The following is a 26392-nucleotide window of genomic DNA, read 5'->3' as shown; positions in this document are numbered from 1 at the left end:
GTCGTCTCTTTTTAACTTATTGGTGTCATCCTACGTAAAAAAGGACAACAGTAGTTTTGTCTTTGCCTAAAATTACAACATTGCGACCGGTCGCCATGTTGATTGACATCCAAACACAAGGTACTTCAGCTGTCAAACAATTTGTTTGTTTACATTTTTCAAGAAAATAGCCGCCATTTTAATTGACACCAAAGTTTAGGTAGGCGCATTTTTTTCGTGGATATGCCATGTCCTCTCTTTATTCCTTTGTCAATGGGTCTAACCGACAGGGATTGATTTATAAATTAAACGTCATCTCCATATAAAATTCATGACAGATGTGTCAAAAGTCAACCTACTACTCCCTGGTTACGCTCTAACCGAATAATTATGTAGAAATTGGCATTTAAGGTAATGTTTCAGACATTTATCGATTTGACCAAAAGTACAAGATTCACAAGTCAGCTAATGGAACTGGCTCGTCTGCTCAAGTGCTCTACACTCAGCTATAATGGAAATGGGTTTATCATAACATATTTAGCGAAATGGGCCGAAATACCTCACACAACACATTAGAATCTTATCAATCATAGGTAGATAACATCACTATTATGCGTATACTTAATATTGGCGTATACATCAGAACATTTTAACAAAATAAAGAATTATATTTTTTATGATGTAGGCTCATTCACAAACTAAAATCACATATTTTGTCTTGTACTCTTTCAAAAACGGGGTTACATCTCGACGAGAGTGAAAATTTACGGCGAAAAGCGGGCGACACACAAGCGAGTCACCTCTGACTAACCCTTCGGAGATTACAGTCAGTGAGCATACGCAAAACTAATTTAAATTCTAGTTTAGATAGCGTTAACAAATTCTACCGCTCATTTATAATCCGGATACTATCATAATAATACGTAACGTTGTATTCCCTGAGACCCACCGCAGAACGGTTTAGGGAGACCCATTGTGGATTAGAATTTATTTACCGCTGTATTGTTTTGATTACTTTACTACTTTCATCAGCTTATTTTCGAGCAAACCTTTTATTGTACATACATAAATTCAGTTCCATCCAAACAAAAACAAATGTACCGTATAAATGTAATGGGATTATTCAATGAAATGCGATTATTTATTGAGTTAATAAAAACTAGCTTTTCAGCGCGTACTGCACATCGCCTTTAAAGGATTTCCCGTGGGGATTCCGAGATAAAAACCCTTCCTTCATTGGAAGGAGACACGTGCCCCAGCAGTGGGGACGTAATGGGTAATGAAAATGATAATAATCCTTTATTTTAGGCATCCGTGGCCCATATTATAAACTAAATACATTTAAAAAATACAAAACGAATAAATATCATAATATACTTTATTACATATATCAAAAAGAAAACTAACTTAAACTCTAGCACTAGTAACAGTAATAGTCTGTTTCGCCTCCCTGTAGTGACGGAAATCGATTCCCGCAGGCCAGAAGTCTTGAAGAAGTAATGATGATGATGATACCTCAGAGTCAAAGACCATTATACCCTTCGCAGATACGAGACATACAAGGCCACGCTGAAGAAGATCCCGGCGACACGGCTGTCGCGGCTCACGGAGGCGCTGGCCAACTACGACCCGGTGCTCAACGAGTACTTCTTCGACCGGCATCCGGGCGTGTTCGCCCAGGTTCTGAACTACTACAGGTGAGGAAGGGTAGGGGATTTTCGAGTGAGGAGTTGACGGCACCGTAGCGTAGGCGGTTAAAGGGTGTGATTGTCGAGCGTGAGGCCGCGGGATCGAATCCGGGAAAGGGAAAATATTTGTGTGTTTTTATGATGTCGCTTGGGTCGCTATTAAACTCACCTTATAAACTCTCCAGCCACTGCACGGGTTCGTTATCAACGTAGATAAAATTCACTCAATATATCGTGACAAATAAATACGGCACTGTTATTTGAAGAACGCGCATTAAACGAGTTTATCGACGTTCGATATCGAACCCGTGTAGCCGTTTCTGGTGGCTACGACATATATCTAGAGAAGGAAGTTTATTTGATCCTAATATTCATAAAAGTTACTATACCAAACACGAAAATATTCGAACGCATAAACGACACCCGATTCTTTATTGTTCTCATTTACGTCTGAGGTAACTCAAGCGGAAAAAAAAACAAGAACAACCTTTTTATTTGAAGAGCCAAAAAATAATACCCAGACAAATATATGCCCTTTTATTTTGTATTTGTCGAGTAGTCACACTGGCAACCTTTAATCCCAACAAAAGACCAACACAACGGGCTGACAATACAGAAAACTTTGTCATTCGAATTTCAAATTTCAAAGTTGGAACCTCGTTGGACGGCCATTCGGAGACGTGGGCAGAGTTTGACAAGTCAACTTCCTTCCAATATTTAGCGGTCTGCTACTACTTCCGGAAGGTTTTGATAAAGATGCGATTTAAAGAGGTGTACCTAATAAGTTTAAAGTGTGTTTTTAAATCTGTTTGTCAGGTAGAAAAGGGAGATCATAGTTATTAATTTTTTCTGTTAAATTTGCCGGTACCGTTAATAACAATACCTACAGCCGTTAAATACTATGATACAGTTATTTTTAAACTGGAATTAAATAATTAATACTTCACTGTAAAGTAAAGAACATAATAACCGAATAGGTTCAAATAAAACATAAAAACTACCTACCTACTTTAGGAAATTTTCGAAAATATCCTCTGTAAAAACCGTCACCGTCTGACCTCATTTTCTCGTAATTAATCTGCCGACCCTACATTAAGCCACTCATTACGAATAATTACCCTCAAGTCGCGTCGCGATTTGATTTGCAACTCCTGGCCGTATTTACTGATCCTCTTTTGCCCAATTTCCTCTTTTCAAGTGGCTACGGGAGCACGGTGAGTTAATTTTGTGTTAGTGGTCAAATGAATTCTTAGAACGGTGATACGAATAAGAGTACTCGAAAGTACCTAATTCTTGTATTTTTATTAAATTAGTTTTTAAAGTCTCTTATTCGTTTAAACTATGATATTAAGTGGAATAGAATGGAATTAAATGTACTCCCACTCTATTCTATTCTATTCTTTATGTTGGTGAAATGAAGTACCTCCACCCGGCTCTCTCAAATTTAATTATTGTGCATATCCCCAAGGTCTAAACTGCCTCCCTAAGCTTGGACCATTTCACACCACGTGTACTACATCTAGATATATGTAGGATTCTTCACGATTTTTTCCTTCACATTGAGAGCGATGGTATATATACACAATACCTATATAAGTCTTGATATTTTTTGTTGACAATTGACCTTGTTATATTAAACGTCTACGGTTGAACCTCACAGACCCAATTTAGCCAAGTATACCCCCTTCCAGCCAGTAGCCAAGAGGCTTTCGGAAATCTTTCAGTAAGATGTATTTCCTCAGCTTCTGTAGAGACATAAAAACTTTAGGGAACCCTTTTTAATGCCAATGGAAGTCTTATTCTTCCTTCCAATAATCTCCCATTTTTAATTCTTTGCAGTTATTGTCGTCAGAATGTAAGAACGTTCGATACATTTTTAAATAAAAGTTTACCAATAGATAAATTCCTGTAAAAATACTGTTTTAGGTATACATACGGCACCTAAAGGAAAATCTCCAAAGTACGATAATTATTTACATTAATTATACTCTTTGACTCGATTTAAATATGAAACATAAGCAATTCAAGAGACTTTGATGTTATTTCTAATTGCCAAGTAAATTACACTCTTTTCATAACATTTTAGAAAATGGTGATTGCCTTGTTTAGATAAAATAATGATAATAAATAGTCCTTTCTTAGAAATTATTTCAACTTGATATATTATTTAAATAGTCATCGAATCAGCTACCAGCTATGGACACCACTGTTTGAGGCTAAAGAAAAGAACATTTATTTTATAGACAAAATAAAAAACCGGCCAAGTGCCAGTCGGGCTCGCGCACAAAGGGTTCCGTAGCAGCAAAATTACAGTTAAATCAACCTATCTCAAAAACTATAAGAGATACTTTGATCAAACCAAAAATCGTTGAAAGAGTTAATTAGCATGCATCACCTCTATTTTTTTTAGAATTTTATACCCCGTAGTTATAAAAATAGAGGGGGGGGGACATACTTTTTACGACTTTGAGAGCTGATATCTCAAAAACCGTTCACTTTAAGAAAAATGTTTTTTAGAAAACTTTATATCATTTTAAAAGACCTTTCCATTGATACCCCACACGGGTATGTACATCGAAAAAAAAAATTTCATCCCTCAGTTACATGTATGGGGGGCCCCACCCCCAATTCTTTTTTTTACTATTTAGTGTCATATTTTTGTAGCGGTTCATACAACACATATTCCCATCAAATTTCATCACTGTAGTACTTATAGTTTCCGAGTAAATCGGCTGTGACAGACGGACAGACGGACAGACGGACAGACGGACATGACGAAACTATAAGGGTTCCGTTTTTGCCATTTTGGCTACGGAACCCTAAAAACAGGAATTATAAATACAGAAGTGAGTCTTTGTGACTGTCTGTGAGAACTTCACACTCCATATAAAGGTTGCCTGGAAGAAATCGCTTCAAGCGATAAGGCCGCCATTTGTACATATGTGTTAGATTAAGTTTTTTGTAATTTTGTCCATGTTTCTGTGTACAAATAAAGAATATCTATCTATTATATTCTAACATTAATACAGTACAGAAACTTTCAACCACGTTTATCATTGAGCTTTCTCAAAAGCGTCAGTAAATAATAGAGTGAGCCTCAACCAATAAGCGAGGGCTGAGGAGAGTTTTGATAAATTGATGCGAATCCGGTCACGCTAGAACCGAACTTTCTGTGAATGAAACATGATTTACTCTACTTGTCTAAGTTTACGCAGCAAAAAATGTGGTTATTTTGAACGTTTGGACCGAGCATTTCAATATTGTATAGAACACAGAAACATAAAACGTATATTATATATTTTTTCAATGTACCTAATCGATTCAAATCAAATATTTTATTGCCATCAAGTGTACTACTGTATTAATTGTAGTAACCTAGCCGTTTTAGTTAGCATTACAGGATTACGAACGCACTACTGCATTGCTTCGTAGCAAGTTATTGCTACGCCCTCGCTACGACGCGTCGTAGCACTTGCTACGCGGCGGCGTAGCAATTGAAACATTGCTATATTAGGGTAGGTTTTTACTGAGTTTCGGGAAAGTGATCCTCTTTCGGCTTACTGTATTTCGAACGAAAAATACATTGTTGATTATAAGTTTGACGTATTTATCTGTGTATCTCTCGGTGGGTCCGAAACCGAAGGGCCTATATAAAAAAATCATTTGAATATATTAATTACAGTCGTAGAGTATTTTTAGTTATTTTAAAAGTGAGTAGTCTAATAATGGGAGGAGATACCTAGGTACATAAAAAAATTGTTAACCTATTTTATGGGTTACACTTTAGTTTGAATAGGTTATCCATATAAATCAATGAACATACAAAAATACAAAACGAAAAAACGTTGACATTGTACCATGTTTGGTAGCAACAAAATATTGGATTCCATTTATATTTTTTATTAAGGTTGTTAGTCACCGTGACAGTGACATATCGGTGTGTCACCCGAAGATCGCGGATGTATCATCAATAGTAGCCTTTTCAGTCAACAGTGTTAGGAATTCATGAAATATACTCCAATGTTGTTAAGTAAAATGGGAGAAAATTTATTGCCGTTATCATCGAAGTAAAAAAGTCACGTAAAAAGTACGTAAGAGCCTATAACACCGACACGGGTTCGAGTCCCAATACTAGCAAATCATGCCCGTTAAAACCCTAATTCAAGCTACAACATTTTGGTGAAGTAAACTTGTTGCACGCAGTATTATTGCTTCACCCATATTATCCCGTATATATTTTTCAAAAAAGAACGGCCAGGTTTTTTGTACATTTTCTCTTATGTTATATTATCATGTAACTAAAAGTATCCCTCGCTAAATTGCATTGAGTTCTACTCAGGATGTTTTCCTCAGTCTCTTTCGGTTGAAGCGCTAATTACGGCTATATATCCTCTTATAAAAACGTACCCTTTGCTTGAACCTAAGTCTCGGTTTTTCGTTTTGTATCATGCTAGAGTAAACTTACTGTAAGCAACATGTTTACCGTTCTTTGTACAGCCTCGCTACGAGTCGTTTTGACCCTAACTCCGCTATTCCGCGCTACCTTATTTTGTGTTTTGCTAGAGCTCCAGAAAAAACCTTTATTTCATTGGCCGAAATTTACCTATACATATATTTTTTCTAAGTAGGTAAATAATTACACTGATTCGACACTTTATATGCGAAATTGTTTATAATGCAAGTAAATTATGGTAAAACGTTGAATATTAAGGATTGAAAAGAAAATAACATGCGTAGGTAACTTTCGAAACATATACAGACACACTTACAAGCACAACGTATAACACCCTACATTTTCGCTCGAATGTAAAAAAAAAACTGCTTTTTATTCCCACCCCTAGTGGCGGTAGTCAGCACGGTTCATGAAATGTCTCGTTTTTTTAGCAAATGTCGAGCCCATTTGTGTCCTAGACATACTAGACTACCTAGATACTAGACTAGCGGGTGTCGTCATTCCTGGCCCCACTTTATTACTGGCTAGTGATAAAATGTGAGAGTGTATTTTGATATTATTTGCGACAGTCCGGTGGGCAAAAAGGTAATGTGTTTGTGGTTTTAGCACTGTTCTTTTGTGTGCTTGTTTATAACTTTTATTTAACTCTTATTTTTTATGAACCTCCGTAGTCAAGGTTGCTTCCGTGATCATAATTAAGCCCACTAGGCCAGCGTGGTAGACTAAAACCCTTCATTCATTGGAAGGAGACCCGTGCCCTTGCAGTGGGGACGTGATGGGTCGTGATGATGATGATGACGTACATAAGTTGCTATTGCTTAACGCAGAATGAAGGTGCTGCGGGTTGTAATCATGCGAAAATGCATATTCTATTACGTCACAAACAATTTGCTTTTAATTGACAATCACAATAAAGTTCCATTAGCAATACATTATTAATCGCATTGTTTGTAAAGGCCGGGTCACTAATTCACTAATTATGTATAAATCGCGGCCTGTTTTATCAGGGGCAAACACTACTAGTCACGTATCTAAATGGGGTATAATTCAAATTAATCAACGGTCGTAAATCTGGCTCTTTTCTGACTAAGCCTCATTTTCGGGAAACATTTAGGGTGATTGTCAGAGGAAGACAGCAATATATTTAAAAACATTTAAATGTACTGTACATGTCACCCTTAAAGAAACAATTATAACTGCCACGCCATTAATAGTATCTTGAATAAACTCTTAATTCAACCTTAATAGAGCTCAATTTTGCAGTGATTCACCCAGCCAGCAGCTGACAGGATTCTGTTTTGTGTTAATTTTACATATCTTGAGAGTAATGAACACTGATATCCAATTATTTTGCTCCAAATACATAATTATTAAAGACATACGACATGTATTAGAATAATTATTTACTCTTCTGTAAAGCGGGGGTGACGCTGAACGCTATAGTATAGATTTTAAGAAACCGCCTGTTTCACAATGTCTGGGTGTAAAGTTATCTGTGGGAACAAAATAATGCCGACACTTTCAAGCAATGCACTGCTAAGTAAGTTAATTTTGATTCAAGGTTTATTCAAACAGGCAATGGTTACCGCTGGTTATAAAAAAAAACCCGTAAGTATAAAAAAGTGTCCCGAGCATTTATACATTTTTGAACCTCATCATAATCACAAAGTGCCTATTCATTCATTGAAACCTTAACGGTTTGTGAGTTTGGCCAGATTCAAAATGTATAGTTATTTATATGACACTGCCCGTACTAACTATAGCGTGGAAATACCATATTCAAGACGCAGTACTTACGGTCTGAATAGACTAGTAAACGAAAGCATTGAAAGTTAAAAAATGCTATGTAGATGTACTTGTACACTGATCCGCTTTCTGAACACTTATAAAATTTCACCCTGAAACCAAGTCGTTTTTACGAGTCGTTTCCTCTGAGTCGTAACTTTGTTTTTTTATATTTGTTTATCCTCCATTCCACTGTTGTTAGGACGGAGGGTAGTTGACATAATGGGCTGGAATCGTGAGATTATGATAGCTCGATCAAATAATAGCTCGATCAAGCAGCAAATTATGCTAAACACAAGAATTCATGATATCATCATCATCATCGTCATCAGCCAATAATCATCCACTGCTGGACATAGCACTCGCATTCGATTCTATATTTTTCGTGATCGCCCTGCAGTTCCACTTACAAAATTAAGACATCAAAATGGACACAACTTTTTAAAACCTTTATTAGGAAATTTGAACAAAATATTTTCGTTTTTAGTTGGTGATATTCTGATGCGCCTTTAAATGTACTTAAATATTGCAGAAAGCGTCATTAAGCTAGTTTTTACCGTTTAGGAATTATTTGGTGATTTTCTCAATGTAACTTTTTAATTGCCCGTGAGTGTGTAAGTTCATAAAATATTATCATAATATGCATAATCAAAAACGCCTCTATGTAATGAGTCAACGCCAATATAAACTGCATTGTATGTACAGCCGTATTGTATAGGTGTTGATTAATAGTGACATCTAGCGCCAACAGTATGGAACTATGATTAATGAGCCGAGGTGACCATGCTTCGAGGCATTACTTGCACTGCGGAAGATTAATTATTATGCTAAGGATTGCGCTCACCGAGACATAAGATATCGATTAAGGCGCCGACACACTAGCGGACGCGGTGACTTAAAGGTATCTAGGTAAGGAATGTACACTACGCTATTCAAACTACTGGACGTAAGTCACGGACGTAACCTTGAGCTTTCAGACGTCCGAGAGCGATCTGGCACGAACTGTCCCAAAAGACCGTGCACACTATCAGTCGCGTCCGTAAACCGCGTCCGCTAGTGTGTCGGCGCCTTTAGTGTTAATCACCATATTAGTACTGTAATGTTAATAGCACACCTGGACACAACTATCCTATTCTAACACTACTATTCACAAACAAAAAAAAAAAAAAAACTTAAACCATATAATACGCGTCTTTGGGATATTTTTTCAAAAATAGTTCGTTATTTGAACACACGCCGTTTTACCCTACTGATTAAAAATATCATAATGAATATTAATGATTATTATATAGGTAATGCGAGTTTTAATTAAAATAATAAGTATTAGCATTATGATATAGGTTATTTATAATCAGAATTCTTTAATAATAACATTTTTGATTGGCGTTAGGACATCTTACATACGGCTATCTAACCCCAAGGTTGTTGGAGCCTGTAATAACACATAGATACATACAATGTATGTATCTAATAGATACATACAATGTATCTATGTGTTTGTATGTCATACATATTATACTGTGTTTGTATGTCATACATATGTCATACACACAAGACCCGAGTAAAACATATCTGTCTTTATACAAATATTTGCCCCAGAAGGGAATCGAAATCGAGACCTTTGTCATAGCAGTCAGAGTCACTAACCACTACAACAGTAGGTCGTCAGTATTGAAAGAACTTTAATCCTGTAAGCTCTGCAAAAAGCTTAGTTGCAGTAAGCAAACACGACTGCAAAGATTTCTATTTCTCAATTGTTATTGCTTTCCATAAAATGAGACTGTCTTCCCTACAAGTTGAATTAAATTCTTTTCCGAGACACAATTTTTAATTTATTTCAAAGCCACTTGTGTTTCTAAAACATCTTCCGCTTGCTAGTGATAACTAAACTAAATATTAAAAAGGAGAAAATTGTAAAATGAGTGTTTTTTATAAACATTGTAATGATTGTGCCAATGATGTATATATGTCGCAGGCAACTGGTTTAATCTCCTGTTTGATTGAACCACTAGCCCGTTCATTGGATGGCGCTATTCAGTTGTATGACTAAAGGACAACTCGTCAAGTCGTTGATTGTAACGTTCGACGTCTCGACTGAACGTCATTCAGCGAAGTCGTTGAATGGGATATAGTATAGCAACTTTGTAATGTCTGGTTAGGATGAACATCACCATACAAGAGTCAACAAAAAGACTATGTTACAAAGCTCTTATCTCACAAATTAACTAAACAATAACAATAAACGTACCTTCATATTGTTGTTCATAATTATCCAGACTCGCCACTTTTTTTCTTTGAAACTATCCGCCCGCGGCGTAATGATAGGTAAATCCATTTTGTCACACTATTTTACCACAAATAACGCACTTTTAAGCTAATTTATTTGCAAAAAACTAACAATATAGGTGCTTTTTGTGTCAGCTGTTAGCTGTTAGACGCCATATTTGTTTTATTCACCACCTGACTGATTTTAAGTCAGCTAACTAGTTGGACGTTTTGTGACGCTTGTACAATCAACGTTCGGCCTAGTCATACAACTGAACAGCGCCATCCAATGAACAGGCTAGTGGTTCAATCAAACAGGAGATTAAACCAGTTGCCTGCGACATATATATTAGACAGGTTGTCTATACTCTGGTACTTTTACATTGGTGCGGTTTCTCATTGTATTCTTTGTATTTCGATCATAAGATATCATCAAATTAAAAACAAACAATTATTTTATTCAGTTAAATTACAAAATAACCATAGAATCGATCACCAAAAATGTGCTTTTTTAAAATTAAAACCAGACGATTGAATTGCATTATCAAAATGGCGCCGTTCCATTTCCAATCTTCTCCCTTTATCGAGTATTTTCTCCGTTAATAAAAAACAAATTTCCCGCATCGATGTAGGCGATATAATTCTTTCGTAATCACGCGATAAAATTGAGGCTTCCCGTCGGAAAATGAGAAAAATACACCCTTGAAACAGCGGGACAGGCTAGTAAGGGCGAGGCCCCATTGCTGCGGTTCGTTTATGACATGACCCTGAAAAATATATTGTAAACGGCATCTGAAATGTTAAATCAATAACAAAGTAAATCTAATAATTATAATAATTATATAGGTAATTAAGTTTTTTGTTTAAACTAATCACTCGCCTCACCCTTTTTAAAGTTGTAAAGTTGCAGATATACAGGGTGTTTTGTAAAATTGGTATAGCAGAGGGATGACTCATCTCTTCATTCTGAACAACGTTAGTTCTACGACTCTAGGAAATTTGTGTAAAAATACTACTTTTTATAGTAAAAAGTTACTTGACCAACAAAGTTTCACTTACTGTACCACTCGCTTTTGAAACACTCTGTATATACAAAAAGCTTGGCCTCGAATTCTTTAGAAACTACTCCCCAAAGGAAGACACTTTATAGTACAAAAGACGCATTGAAAGTTTAATCCCTAGGGACGGAAGTACGGCACACGGCGCTTGTCTGACAGATAGTTGGCCCTAGGGATGAAAGTTACAGTCGGAATTAATGTTAATATTGAACAAAATACTTACTTCCCGTACCAAGATAGCTTGTTTAGAACTTATAAGCGCTTACTTTTTCATACTTTGTCGAACTAGCGTTGATAAGAAAAATATCCATAGTAAAGTAAGCGCCAATAAGATTCTACCTTTCTTTCTCCATACGGTCATATTCGGTATGGGAGGATATGGCGATTGTATGTATATTGTGTATGGTTTTTTTATCATTCAATTGTTAAATTTAATTTTAAATTTATTTATGTGGAAATTTGAGACAGGCCATTAAGAACGCTGAAATATGATGTGTTTCTATGTAACAAATTGTTTAATAAATCTACCAAGGTACCAATGAAGTTTAAACTGACTTAGCGGTAATCTAAAGATAAGCATCACGTCCTCAAACTTTGCCTCGCCCTAAGTAATATCACAGTATGTTATACAGTGACTTAATAACTTGGCTAACAGTTTGAAATAACATCGTTGCGGTTTCGAAGTATTAATTTAGTTATATGCTAGAGCACATCAGAGTTAAGTTAAAATAGTTAAAATACATCAAGTTCTCGAGTGGAAACCGCAGACAGGCAAGCGCAGCGTGGGACACCCTTAACCGCTAGACAAATGTAATTAGACTGCTTGTCCAAATAAGTTGATCTGTTGATCGAATAATTTTATTAAAAACTATGATTGCTATTGAAAACAGTGTCTCACACGATTTCTCGAGTGGAGACCATGAACAGGCAATCGTGTGTGGGACACCCTCCGGCCCGCTGGACTGACGACCTTAGACCAGATAGAGTGGTGTGGCGATGATTGTGAGACGAGAATATATAGATTAGGACTGATGATGATTTTTAAGAAGCCATATTTTGCCAATTCCTAAACTCATATTATTATGTAACATTTGTTTCAGAATAAAATGGTCCGTGCGCAATGAAAAAGTTACACTTACAAAATTTCGACACAAAATTTGATTCGCTGTGAAATGTACTTTAATATTGGATTATATTTTCCGTTTAGGAGTAATTTGGTGCTTTCGTCATTGGTTTTCATTGCTCGTTGTTGTGACTTCGTGAGTGTATAATGTAGGTTGTAGAGGACACAAGACAGAAAACAATACAATAGCTTACAGAATACTCGAATAAAATCTTTTCCTTTCTTTAAACTTTCAAGCTTCTTACGATATCGGCTACGGTATGTGGACACAAAGAAACACTAACAAAGAGTTGCATCGTATTATCGATCCTGTGTTGCCAGTGCGAGCATATTGATGTAAGGAGATTTGCACACTTTAGATAAAACATAATTTTACCTCTGTTTAGATTCTCATGTCACAAACACAGATCAACCTTTAAACTGGATTAATTCCCACAAAGGTCTCAGAAACGGGTTTTTACGGTACTCACGCTCACTTTTCTAGTAAATAAATTCATATTGTCCAGTTCTCAACATTGAATATTGAACAAATGTGAATAAAAAGATGTATTGTCTTTCGAACTTCAACTACTTTTTACTACGTTTTTATTTCTCTATTTTATTCTATACTTCTCCCTTCGTTTAGTCTTAACGAGGGCAATAAGTACGCTTGTGAGTAGTTTCTGAGTGGAACAAATCTAAAGTGAGTGGGAAGTGACTGCGCGTTACTACAGTTTCTGTATTCGTGTAGCAAACAGATCGTTAAGTATATGAATTTGGTTGGGATGTGGCCTTTTAACGTGTACATAGCTAAATTTTGTAATGAATACTACCTAATGACGTTTTTTTTCTAATGAAGTCTTCGTGAAAAATAGGATATTTAACGTGAAAGTAAAAAGCTTTAGTTTAGTCTTTAAACACGCTTGAATAGATAATATTGGAAACATTTTCTGGAAAGGCTATTAAGTCGCCACGTGTAGGTTAATATATATTTTTACAAAGATTATTCCGATTCATTGGGTCAAAGAACTGTAAACTTTAATAATTACAATAAAGAGATGTAATGACTTGGAAACTACTTAGGAAGTTCCAGCCCAACGCATCTAGCCTTAAAGACAGTACTTACCTATACTTAATATAAATAATATATATAAAATATAAACTCACACCTTGTACTAATATACTCCCTTGCGGGGTATGGAGAGATGCATTGCTGCACCCACTTTTCGCCACTATTATGTTAGTCCCAATGTAATAGGGGCGGGCCTATTGCCATTTTACGGGCACATCCAAGACCCGAGAACAAATATCTGTGTTTAAACAAATATCTGCCCCAGCCGGGAATCGAACCCGGAACCTTCGGCTCAGTAGTCAGGGTCACTAACCACTACGCCATTCGGTCGTTAAAAAATACGTTTATTCCACTGTAAGTAAAGTTAGAGTATTGACTGATAAAGTTATGATTGCGAGTCGCTTCACTCAGCAATATTTAAGAACGTTGACGCCGACCCATAAACACATAAATCCGCTAAAGCTGAAAACTTTTATTTTTCCCTCGTGAGTGCTTTTGATTTCGCTTTGATTCGTCTTAATATTTGTTTTAATGTTGTTGGTGCCAATAATAATACTGAAGATGAGTTATTAAGCTAGTATTTAAAGTATATTCGGTATAATGGAAAAGTTAAATCATAGACTTTAGTTAATATATATTCATTATGTATCTTTGAATAATATGGTTTTTTTAATATACATTATATCCGAGTATTTTGAGCCACAATTCTTCTCGCATATTTTACTTCCTTTTCGACAAGTATTTTTACTCAACTCACTGGTCCCTCCAAAATTACCAGCACTTTATAGAATTTCTATACATCAAATGCTGAGTCAGTTCCATTTAGCTGGCATAATAGACAGGGCATATCGTGCCAGATGAATGCTGCTGCACAGCTGCTGTTTCACTGTATTTATTTATAGTCCCTTATTCATAGACCATACTGTCACTTTAGTAGAGGTTTGCAAAAAAATATGACTATTGGAAAGTCGAAAATCATGTGTTTGTCACCGACCTATGAAACACTTTTAACTAATTCATGAAACCCGCTGCAAGCTATATGAATTCGGGCGGTAATTTTTACCATAGGTGTAATAATTTATAGATAATTTTAGAGCATCACAATAAGTTGTCTTTAAACGACTCTTCTGGAATTTTCTGAAGTGTACACTCACGAGCAATGAAAAAGTTCAAAATTCAAATTCAAATATATGAGGTAGTCCTATCGTGGGAGTGGTAGATAGGAATCAAACTCAGGGAATACACAAGGTTCACTGTATATTTTAGGTTCTACAGACACGTAAATAGCAGTTGAGGTAGTCTTTTGCGTATAACTAATAATTCGCGAAGGGGATGCAAGCGAGCGTGATCCAGCCGGGAATAAGGTTTGGCGCCGACTGCCTGCGCGGGCTCCGCTGGCCAGTGGCGCGAGCGGGTGTGCGCGGGGGTGAAGAGTGAGCGCGCGGGACGCGGTATGCGCAGAGAAGCTGCGCGAGAAACGGCGAGGCGGCGAGGGACGCTAACATTTTGGCGCGCGATTTAATTTCGCGGTAAAACTAAAGATAGTGATGTTACATCCTCCCCCTCTAGTCCGAACTAAGCGCCCTCGCGTTCGGAGTAGCATACTGAGCAGCCCTGGTCCTCCCCCTAAACTGATCGTCGTCCTCGACGGTGGTGGGGTGGTCTGCACAGGCGTTCTTGATGACCCTCCCCCTGAACTAGGACAGGTCTGAGGTCGTGGTAGAGCCGAACCCGTGGGTCGTGTTTCCTCAAAGGGTTGGTATGAGGCCTGGCATCGCTGGCGTGGTTCGGTATGACTCGCCTGAACCACGTAGGAGTCTGCCGGTGATGTAAAATTTTAGGTGGATGAGTACCTACCTTTATGCCTGGCCTAATGTGGCCGGTAGTGGTACGAAGTCGGACTGCAGTCTCGAACTTGTACTGACGTGAGGGTGCGTCGCCGAACGTCCAAACTCCGTGTGCTAAGTTTAGCACTATGCCGGCGGTGATGATGGCGTCCCGCCCCAGCGTCGTGCGGGTGTTAGACTCCGGGAACACGAGGAATGACACTTGAAAAGATCTGCCTCCTATACTTACCTGTGTTGCACCGACCAACGTTCGTTTCAGCTGTCTCGATCCGTCAGCCAGGTACACGGTGTGAGAAGTTTCTTCAAATTTCACCCCCTTGTTGCACATGATGCCGTATAGCATGTTGCTAGCAATGCTATGTGTGGCACCTGTGTCGAGCACGGCTGCACCGAGCGCACCGCCAACTTTAATGTTGACCAGTGGGCGCGGGTCGTACTTACCTTGAAATTCGGCGGATAAAAACTCGTGCTCGCATCTCTGACTGTTAACTGCATGACCCGGACTCAAAGGAGGGTTGCCGGGGGTCGATTCTACAGTGTCGCGCTCCTTTGTCCTACAGTAATCGACATGATGACCAAGTCTCCTACAGTATGCACAACGCGGCCGTACTCTGGTAGCGCCGTTCGGGCCAGAGGAGGAGGAGGGCGTCGGTATATTATGTACTGGTAGGTATGTCGGTCTGTCAGTCAATCTATTGTGGCCTACGGAGGGGTTATTTACATTTATACAGGGCGCCGCACTTGGCGGGTTAAAACAATTATGGGTCGCGGCCGAAGGGTTATGATTTTTATGGGTATCAATCGAGGGGTTATTACTATAAAAATTGCGCACCTCGCGACTCGCCTCTTCAACCGCCCTACATTTAACAATGAGCTCATCAACGCTTGCAGCACCTTCACGGGGAATGCGTTTTCTTAGATGGTAACTTAAAAGTCCATAAATTATATCTAACTTAGTGTCTTCTAATAGCTCGTACGGAAGCTGTGCCAAAAGGGCGCGCACTCGCGATATGTACACATCAGACCGCACTTCATTTTGTTCACTCGAAAATATCGCACGGAAAACTTTGTAGGCCGGGACTGGAGTGCCGTACATGGCGCGCAGGCGCTGCAGGGCCGCGGCCCAGCTGGCGACGGAGGCGCGCACGCCACGCCACCACACGGCGGCGTCGCCCTCCAGCAGCATGGGCAGCCCGCGCAGCGCGTGCTCGTCCGACACGTTGGCGCACTCCTTGTACACCTGCACCGCGTCGATGAAGGCGTCCAGCTGGTCCGCGCTGCGGCCGGCTCCGTCGAATCTCGCCGTGCACTTGGCGAACGTCCCCGGCGGTGGCGTCTGGTAGTCAGTCGCGGTCGCGCGCGCGGGGGGGCTCGCGGCGCCGGGCCCGCGCCGGGCGGGCGGCGTGCAGGTCCGGGGGTCGCTCGTCATCCTCTCCAGGAGGACGCGGTTGGTCTCGGCGGCCTTGGCGATGATGTCCAGCAGCACGGAGAGCTGCGCCGCGGTCACACAGGCGGGCGCGTCGAGCGTAGCGGCGGCTGCGGCGGGGGTAGCGCGCGCCGCGTGCTCGTGGGGCGCGCCGGGCGTGGCGGGAGGGCCGTGCACGGTGGTGGAGGCGGCGGGGGCGCGCGCCGCGGGCACGCTGGGCGCGCCGGGGCGGGTCATCACCGTGGTCTCACCGGTGCGGGTGCGGTCGTCATCGTCGTCGAGGTTGCAACGCCTCGCTCGTCCTCTCTTCGGTGCCATATTGTTCTTCGCAAAAAGACACTCGCGCACACTTACTATACGTATCTCCACTAGTTGGGCACCACTATGAGATAGTCCTATCGTGGGAGTGGTAGATAGGAATCAAACTCAGGGAATACACAAGGTTCACTGTATATTTTAGGTTCTACAGACACGTAAATAGCAGTTGAGGTAGTCTTTTGCGTATAACTAATAATTCGCGAAGGGGATGCAAGCGAGCGTGATCCAGCCGGGAATAAGGTTTGGCGCCGACTGCCTGCGCGGGCTCCGCTGGCCAGTGGCGCGGGCGGGTGTGCGCGGGGGTGAAGAGTGAGCGCGCGGGACGCGGTATGCGCAGAGAAGCTGCGCGAGAAACGGCGAGGCGGCGAGGGACGCTAACATTTTGGCGCGCGATTTAATTTCGCGGTAAAACTAAAGATAGTGATGTTACAAATATATTTATTTGTATGTTATAGTTCCTGTGACATTATAGAACGTTAATGGCACGTGGAGCTTTTTTATTGCCCGTGAGTGTATTATGAATAAATCAAAATAAAGGTACCCAACAGAATATTACCTAACCTCATTTTCCGTTCTTATTTATTACCTAATAAATGAGGGGGCGTGACCTGTTGTTCACTGTTAGCAGGAATAGCCTTTTTGTCACAAAAGACGAGCAAAAACGTTGCCTTGGCAACCCTGAGTTGGGAACAGAAAATAGGTGAATGTTCTACCTAAGTCACTTTTGTACAATAATCGGACTTGCCACGAAAACTTAGGTAAATGTTTAACCGATCAACATTGCTTTTAGAAAGAATAATATTTATAGTCTTCATAATTACCTATTAAGGTCGATTTAAATCAGAAAATCAGACGAACACATAGTTATTATAAGAACGAGAGTTCTTGCTCTAGCTAAGGACTTCAAGTGTGCATCTTTTAGAGATGACAGTGCACCAGAATATTGCCAACCGAAAACGTAAATATTGAGATCATATTTTAATTAAATACATAAAATTGAGACCATTTAGTGTTGGAATTTTGTAAGCTGGAAACTTTTTCATTGCTCGCTGTATCTCTGTATTTAACACCAATCATTGTTGTTTTGTTTCTTCTTCTTATTGTTTTGCTCCGGACACAGTCATGATGGATGATCTTAACGAGGTCTTAAACAAAAGCCAAGGCGATGACAGAGAGTAATTTGTGACTTCACCAAAAAACATTGAACGAAGAGACCAAGTTACATATTGTTGAGACGAATTCATGAGGAAGTTGAATAAGAAAGAAATTATTCTCAGAAATGACAAAACCTGTGAATTTTTGCCATCAATATCTACCAAAATAAAGCCAGTGACAAATACGTATTTTTTTATACATGCATACATAGATATGCTCACTATATCCCCCAAGAGGTAGTCGTAGTAAAAAATAAGTGAAAATTTTTCTCCAGTTTCTATAGGGTCAGTTTCTCAGTGGACTCAAATATAACAAAACATGAATTAAGTTCTACTCAAGCTAATCACAAAACTGCATACCATACAAATTCTACTTAACTTGAAAGACTTTCTGGTTTAAAAGTCTCAGTCGGTCATTGCAATGAATTTATTGACCTAAAAATCAACGAGCTAAACAGCTAATATACTATACAAACATACATTTTTATTCACCAGTAAACAGACATTTTATGGTAAAAGTTGGAGCAAAATATTTTTCTCGTTTGAGGAAAAACGCCAAGAATGAAACTTGGTGAGGTGTAAAGTGTACTTTGCTAATAAAACTTTTGTGCTTAGGAATATGAAATACTACTCGTATCACATTGATGTTGATTCTGAAGGCAGAAATTCTAATTTTAACGCTGTCAAACTAAAAAAAATTGCTTGCATAAAATGACATTTACGGAAACAAGCATAGAGTCGAATTTTAAACAAAGAAATTAAGGTTTTGACGTCTCTAAATTTAAAATTTCCGCCTTCAGAATCGATATCAATATTATACCTGTGTAATAAATAAAATAAAAACTCCAAAAACCATCCATGGTGGTAGCGCTACTACAATAATAACAAATGTTTTTAACCTTCATCGAAAAAGAGGGGTGTTGTAACATATAATTTGTGGGTCTGTGTATCTGTCTGTAGTAGCCTATCTCCCAAACGGCAGAACTGATATACAAGTTGTTTTTTTTAAGGTCATAGGTAATGTTACCCTGAATGTTGTTAGCCATATTTTATCAAAATTGGCTTAGCCGTTCAATAATAATGCGGTGCTTAGTGTTGAATGACGGGGGGTTTTAACGTTGGTTAAATAATATACCTAGAATATGTTTTCCCCACCATTCAGCAGTATAATTATACTACTGCAAATCCACCATGGCTTCGGAATTGCCGAGCTATTCTAAATACAGCTCTAAAATAAGCGCTATACCCCGACAAAGCCGTGTAGTCCCGAGTAGGAGATGTTTCCCGGACTAATTGGTGCTTGTGCCCCCGGGGCAGTGGGGTTACTCTTTACTGCTGCTCTAGACGGCAGAATGGTGTAGTGGTTAGTGACCCTGACTGCTATGCCGAAGGTCCCGGGTTCGATTCCGGGCTGGGATTGATATTTGTTTAAGGACGTTTGTACTCGGGTCTTGGGTGTTGATATTTATATTTAGTATGTATCTATCTATCTATGTATTTGTGTAGATATATCAGCTGTCCGACACTCATAACACAGGTTCTGCCTAGCTTGGGTTTGGACGGCCGTGTGTGAGATGTCCCCACATATTTGTTTATTTATTTATACTGACGAAAAACGAACGAACGAGAGCTGTCTTGCAATCGGCACGTTTAATACTACGAGATAGAATTGTGGCTCGTGCAATGCTCCGAGACTTTGTTTTTCGTAATATAAAGTGACCCCCCTGTGCACCCACGGAACACGGCAGCTGTGGCATTCATAACAACATGGACGTTTTAAAGGGAAAGGTGTACCCAAAACGTCCAGTTTTTGTGTGTCCAGGTTCTATTTCCAGAAAGAATGCATTTGTTCTAACGGTAAATGTATGTTCGTTTGATGTAAGTAAATCAATCTTAGCATAAACAAAAAAAATACATAAATATCTACGATACCATTCTCTTTTAAATCATTGGGGGTATAAAATACCCCCGATATGGGTATACTTTTGTAAGTTGAATTTTTACAGTGCTCGACAGTGAATAATAATGTATCTACGTTAATTTATTCAGTTTAACAACAAAGTCTTTCAATAAACAACCCAACCATTTCATGAAATTTCATATTCTGAATATTTCTGAAAATCTAATAAAGTAATAACTCTCAAATCGAATTCAACGGGCAACAAGCTAAGTGATTGGCGGGCCGTAGCTCTCATAATAAAATCGTCCAATCAAATGTCTCGTGGCACGTGCTCGTGATATGACACTGATTGTTTCTTCTTACTCTGAGACATTTAAGCCAAGGGCAAGTCGGGCGTCGAACTATGTATGTATACAGTAGAGCTATCCGGAAAAAACGCAGCACATTCTATTCGATAGTCTATTCGAAAGTGCTGTCAACCTGACAACAACAAAATGGCGGTGTATAGATTTGCGAAAGTTTGACAGCTATCATTCCATAGGTCATTGTCAGAATAATATTATTTACTCTGTGGTCATTCTTTTCGAAACTCATTCGAAAGGTAAAAAGTGTTCGAAAGTGCTGTCAAGTTGACAATAGTCGCACTCGCATTCGATTCTACTCGTTAGCTCGAATTTTCGTGATACGGGTACAGGGTGTGGCAAAGAGGGTATACTAAGCCGAAACCTATATATATTAATGATATATTTTTTTCGCGAATTTTAAAATTACGATTTCAGTTTCGGGCTTAGATATGCTATGCTGCACATGTAGATTTCGGCTTAGTATACCCTTTTTGCAACGTTAGCATTTGAGTCGATTTTCACTGTTCGATCAGTAAAAAAACCTACACTAAGACCTCTGAAAGCGAGTACCTATGACTCGTGACTGCTTTGAAACGTAAAAACCCTTTACAAAAGTATTTTATTCCCAACAGGAGTTTTACATAAAATTCAACACGTATGGAATTCTATTCATACAATTTTATAAGGGGAGTTCAACAAGAATGTTATATGTCTGACATATAATATCCACTTCTTCATATATAACTTCACAATCACTTTATACTCCGAGCATAAGTTACGATGACACGATCCGAGTTCAGTTGACAATGTAGAATGGCGAGAATGTTCCATATTATAAAAGTAAAGAAGAAATTCAAAGCTCGCGAGGAAAATACCGAAGGAAATATTATGTACTAGCTGTTCCCGCGAGCTTCGCTTCGCCTTAAAATGATTTTCCGTGGGAACTCCGGGATAAAAAGCCTATGTTCTTTCTCAGGGTCTAGATCATGTGTATATCAAATTTCATTCAAATTCGTTCAGAGTTTTGGCGTGAAAGAGTAACAGACAGACAGACAGACAGACAGACATACAGACAGACAGAGACAGTTACTTTCGCATTTATAATATTAATTAAACGAGTTTATCTACATCGATAACGAACCCGTGTAGCAGCCGCAGCTCGCTTGCCAAGCGTGGAGATTATGGTAAAACAATTTAGGGCCTGTTTCACAATGTCTGGATAACGGCTATCCGTCAGATAAAATACTTGCTGTCACTGTCGAAAACATAATTATAGAGAGTGGCAGCATGTATTTTATCCATCAGGTAGCCAATATCCAGACATTGTGAAACAGGGCATTAGTCTTGTATACTTACCAGTGTCCTATTAACTATTACTATTAACTATGCCACGTGTTCGACCTACCTACCTGGCCTCTGGAGAAGAGGACTTCCACATCGATACTCTTCGACTCAGGGCAGTCCCTATCCGTACCGACTGAAAAGTGAATGATCGTGTGGGTAGGACTAACCTACGTTGACCTTCTAAATAAATTTATGTCAAGCTAAACCCTGGCTTTCTCATCTCTACCTCTCCGTTAGCTAGCCATTTTTTATAAGCGCGACAGTTTATAAAAAATGTGGGTTTGTGTAAAATGTAAACCTCGTTACAGGACGGGCAAGCTCCACTACCCCACGAATGTGTGCGGGCCGCTGTTCGAAGAGGAGCTGGAGTTCTGGGGGCTGGACTCCAACCAGGTGGAGCCTTGCTGCTGGTCCACCTACAGCATACACAGGGACACGCAGGTGAGAGGCTCGTGTGAACAGCACCTTAGGTTACATTCTACTCATGCGAATTAACTGTGCACCTGTCCAGCAAGGACCAGGGGTCATTCCGGGTTCGTTTAAAAATAGTTAATATGACCTCTGGTTTTTGTCAGTCAGGTGCACAGTTAATTCGCACGAGTAGAAGGTATATATATGTCGCAGGCATCTGGTTTAATCTCCTGTTTGATTGAACCACTAGCCCGTTCATTGGATGTCGCTATTCAGTTGTATGACTAAAGGACAACTCGTCAAGTCGTTGATTGTAACGTTCGACGTCTTGACTGAACATCATTCAGCGAAGTCGTTGAATGGGATATAGTATAGCAACTTTGTAATGTCTGGTTAGGGTGAACATGACCAGACAAGAGTCAACAAAAAGACTATGTTACAAAGCTCTTATCTCACAAATTAACTAAACAATAACAATAAATGTACCTTCATATTGTTGTTCATAATTATCTAGTTTCGCCACATTTTTTTCTTTGAATCTATCCGCCCGCCGCGTAATAATAGGTAAATCCATGTTGTCACACTATTTTAACACAAATAACGCACTTTAAAGCTAATTTATTTGCAAAAAACTATCAATAAAGGTGCTTTTTGTGTCAGCTGTTAGCTGTTAGACGCCATATTTGTTTTGTTCACCACCTGACTGATTTTAAATCAGCTAACTAGTTGGACGTTTTGTGACGCTTGTGCTATCAACGTTCGGCCTAGTCATACAACTAAGCAGCGTCATCCAATGAACGGGCTAGCAGTTCAATCAAACAGGAGATTAAACCAGATGCCTGCGACATATACACATGCTCACGGCGACAGTATAATCCCCGAAGGGGTAGTCAGAAAGTCACCCGCTTTTCGCTGTACCGTTTTTGAAAGAGTACAATGCACGTACGGTACCTACACATTATACATATATAATTATGCAGGTTTCCTCAAGATGTTTTCCTTCACCGTAAGAGCGATGGTGTACCTTGTACTTAAATTCCAAAGAACTAATTTGTACCAATATGACAGCGCCGGGACCGAACCCGCATCCCTGGCCTGAGAAGCAGGCGCTTACCCGAATAAGCTACCACCGCTCACTTTATTTTAAAATTATTTAATACAATAGGTCTGTTTAAAATTCATAAATTAGATCTAAATTAGCGAAATGATCCCTAAATGTAGGTAATTTACGGCTAGACGGAGTTAAATTAACTGAAACTAATCCTAATTGGTAGTTTACACAATTCGCGTTGCCCTTTCTGCCCACACTCACTCATACGTCATACGGTTGTGTTTCAAAATGGTTGCTTGTCTTGTTAGCATAAGAGCTAACATTTCACAGGTTTTGCCACGTGTAGAAATATACTGAAGCTACACTCGCGACAGGCAAACGTAGTGTGGGACGCCCTCCGGCCACATGGGGTGACGACTTGCGAAAGGTGGCTGGTTATGATTGGATGCGGAAAGCTAAAGATCGCATCCAGTGGCGTGCTTTGGGTGAGGCCTACGTCCAGCAGTGGACTGCTATAGGCTGATGATGATAACACTCGCGAGCAATGAAAAAGTTCCACTTACAAAATGTCGCAATTTTTTTTAAACATTTACTTTGAATTTGATCACAATACGTTTTTAGTTGGCAACATTTTGATGCGCGGTTAAATGTACTTTAATGTTCCAGATGGCGTCATTAAACTAGCATTTTCCGTTTAGGAGTAATCTGGTGTTATTGTCAATTGAACTTTCTCATTGCTTGTGAGTGTATTACCAAATAAAAACGTTAACTTAAATACCTACCAGTTTTAGAGTTCTATATTTCCTATTTTACTATAAAATAGTAGTAGGAAATTTAAAAATATCTCAACAATAGTCTTCACAACAATAGATTGGTGTAAAATGCCATGGCCACAAACTACAATGCAGTTGCCACTGGAAGAATATACAAACAATAGAAAAACCTATTCATTGGTATTCTTAGGTATATTTACACACCAAAATAATTACAGACAGCTTCATAAGTAGCTATACACGTTTGTACATAGTAAAACTTACGAACCACCTTCTATTATAATAATATATTTAAAAAATATTGAAACCTGTACTAAAGTTACTGTACTTTACTCAAATTCAAAATTCAAAATTCAAAATTCTTTATTTGTATAACATAGGTAGGTAGGTATTGATTACATAGTTTTTTATAGTGTTTCTCTATGTTATGTCGTAAGACGTACAAATTTTTTAATGCATAGGTATACACAAAAATATAAAATAAAATATTAAAAAAAAAAAAAATAATGATACAAGCAGGACACAGCATGCACAATACACATAGAAAATCACATATTACATTAATCAGATACAATCCTAGATATCGATTTGACCAACAAATTAATCGGACTCAAAGTTAAGTTAAGTAATAACTAATATTTATACTCCTCAAGATATTCAGAAACTTTGTAGTAATTTTTATTAATAAGGAACTTATGTAGGTTTTTTTTAAAAGTCAAAATATTTCCGATGTCACGTAGATCATCAGGTAGCTTGTTATATATCTTGGATACCATTCCGAATATACTTTTACTAAAAAAAGCGGTTTTATGCGTTAGTGTTTTTATTTTGTTGCTGCGTCTGCTTAATTTTTCAAATAAGTGAGGATAACTTTTGACGAATATTGCTACCTCATAAATGTATAGGCACGGAAATGTCAAAATAGTTAGATTAATAAATTGTTCTTTACAACTGTCAATCTTTCGTAGACTACATGTTGCGCGTAGACACTTTTTTTGGGCTTTGAAAACGTCCTCCCTGTTTACTGAATTACCCCAGAATATAATGCCGTATCTTAGTGTGGAAGTGACGTAGCCGTGATAGGCAGCCATGACTGCAGGTTGATTTACAATTTTGGATAATTTGAATAGGGCAAAAGCGAACTGATTTAATTTTTTACAAACTTTACTAGCATGATTTTTCCATGTCAATTTTTTGTCAATTAAAAGTCCCAAAAATTTTGTTTCGTCTATACCTTCAATTTTTTGTCCTGTTATATTTATATTTAAATCAATGTCACAGTTACTATTATAAAAAATCATATATTTAGTCTTTTCAATATTTAATGTCAATTTATTTGCAGCTAACCATTTAATTATATGTTCAAGTGTATTATTAATGTCATCTTCATAACTAATGATATTGTTTTCTGTAAAGACAACTGTACTATCGTCTGCAAACAAAGTCATAGAATGGTGAGTGATATTTGGAAAGTCATTAATGTACATTAAAAATAGTAGAGGACCCATTACACTACCCTGTGGAACACCGTGATTTACCTCGCGTGGACTAGATTGATAGACTTTCTCAGTCTTAGTTTTTGGACATATTTTTTTAATTTCTGTTATTTGAGTTCTACCGGTTAGATACGATTTAATAAATGAAAGTGAGTTACCTCCATATGCTTCTAATTTTTCAAGCAGGATTTCATGATTTACGAAATCAAATGCCTTCGTCAGGTCCATGTATACAGCGGAAGTGCATTTTTTACTGTCAATCTTAGACATTATATTTTGAAGGAAGTTGTAAATAGCTAAATTAATCGTTCTGTTTTTACGAAACCCGTTTTGTTCATGAGCTATAACAGACATTCTTTCAAAGTATGAATATAGATTTTTATTCAACACTTTTTCAAATATTTTTGAGAAAATCGGTATGAGTGCTATTGGACGATAATAGTTCATGTTTTCTTTATCTTCTTTTTTGAAAACTGGAATAATGATTGAGGTTTTGAGCTCAGCTGGGAATTCTCCGTGTTCTATACACATGTTAATAATGTAACTGAGAACAGTAGATATAGCTGATGCCACGCTTTTGATCGCCTTAGTTGTTATGCTGTCATACCCCGTGCTGCTACAATTTCTTAAGGATTGTATGGTAGAGTAAATTTCATCTGGTGTTGTTGGTTTAATGAATAATGAGTTGCTATGTTTGCATCTCAAAAGTGATTTATATTTATATGATTTATTAATTGATTCGTTGTCACTGCTAATATTTACATTGGTCTGGTCTACGAAGTGGTCGTTAAATTTTTGAGCTATTTCTAATGGATTCGATACAGTTTGCCCATCCACTTTAATGTTTTCTATGGAGGATTTAGGGGGTGTACACTTATTGTCATTAATAATTTTCCAGGTAGCCTTTGATTTATTTTGTGAATTAT

The 26392-nt window shown here is 38.4% G+C and overlaps 1 protein-coding gene across 1 annotated transcript in view; it reads left to right on the top strand.

Annotated features, from left to right (window-relative positions):
• The window catches only part of LOC105387045 (potassium voltage-gated channel protein Shaw), a 174602-nt gene that overhangs the window by 22770 nt on the left and 125440 nt on the right, over positions 1-26392 (top strand). The window contains exons 2-3 of the mRNA XM_038116817.2: positions 1527-1676; positions 22044-22176. Coding sequence (XP_037972745.2) covers positions 1527-1676; positions 22044-22176 — 283 coding nt within the window. The remainder of the gene's footprint in view (positions 1-1526; positions 1677-22043; positions 22177-26392) is intronic.

This window comes from Plutella xylostella, chromosome 3 (genome assembly GCF_932276165.1).
Source record: "Plutella xylostella chromosome 3, ilPluXylo3.1, whole genome shotgun sequence".
NCBI lineage: Eukaryota > Metazoa > Arthropoda > Insecta > Lepidoptera > Plutellidae > Plutella > Plutella xylostella.
Note: the sequence above shows the minus strand (reverse complement) of the source record. Positions and strands in the feature narration are given on the sequence as shown.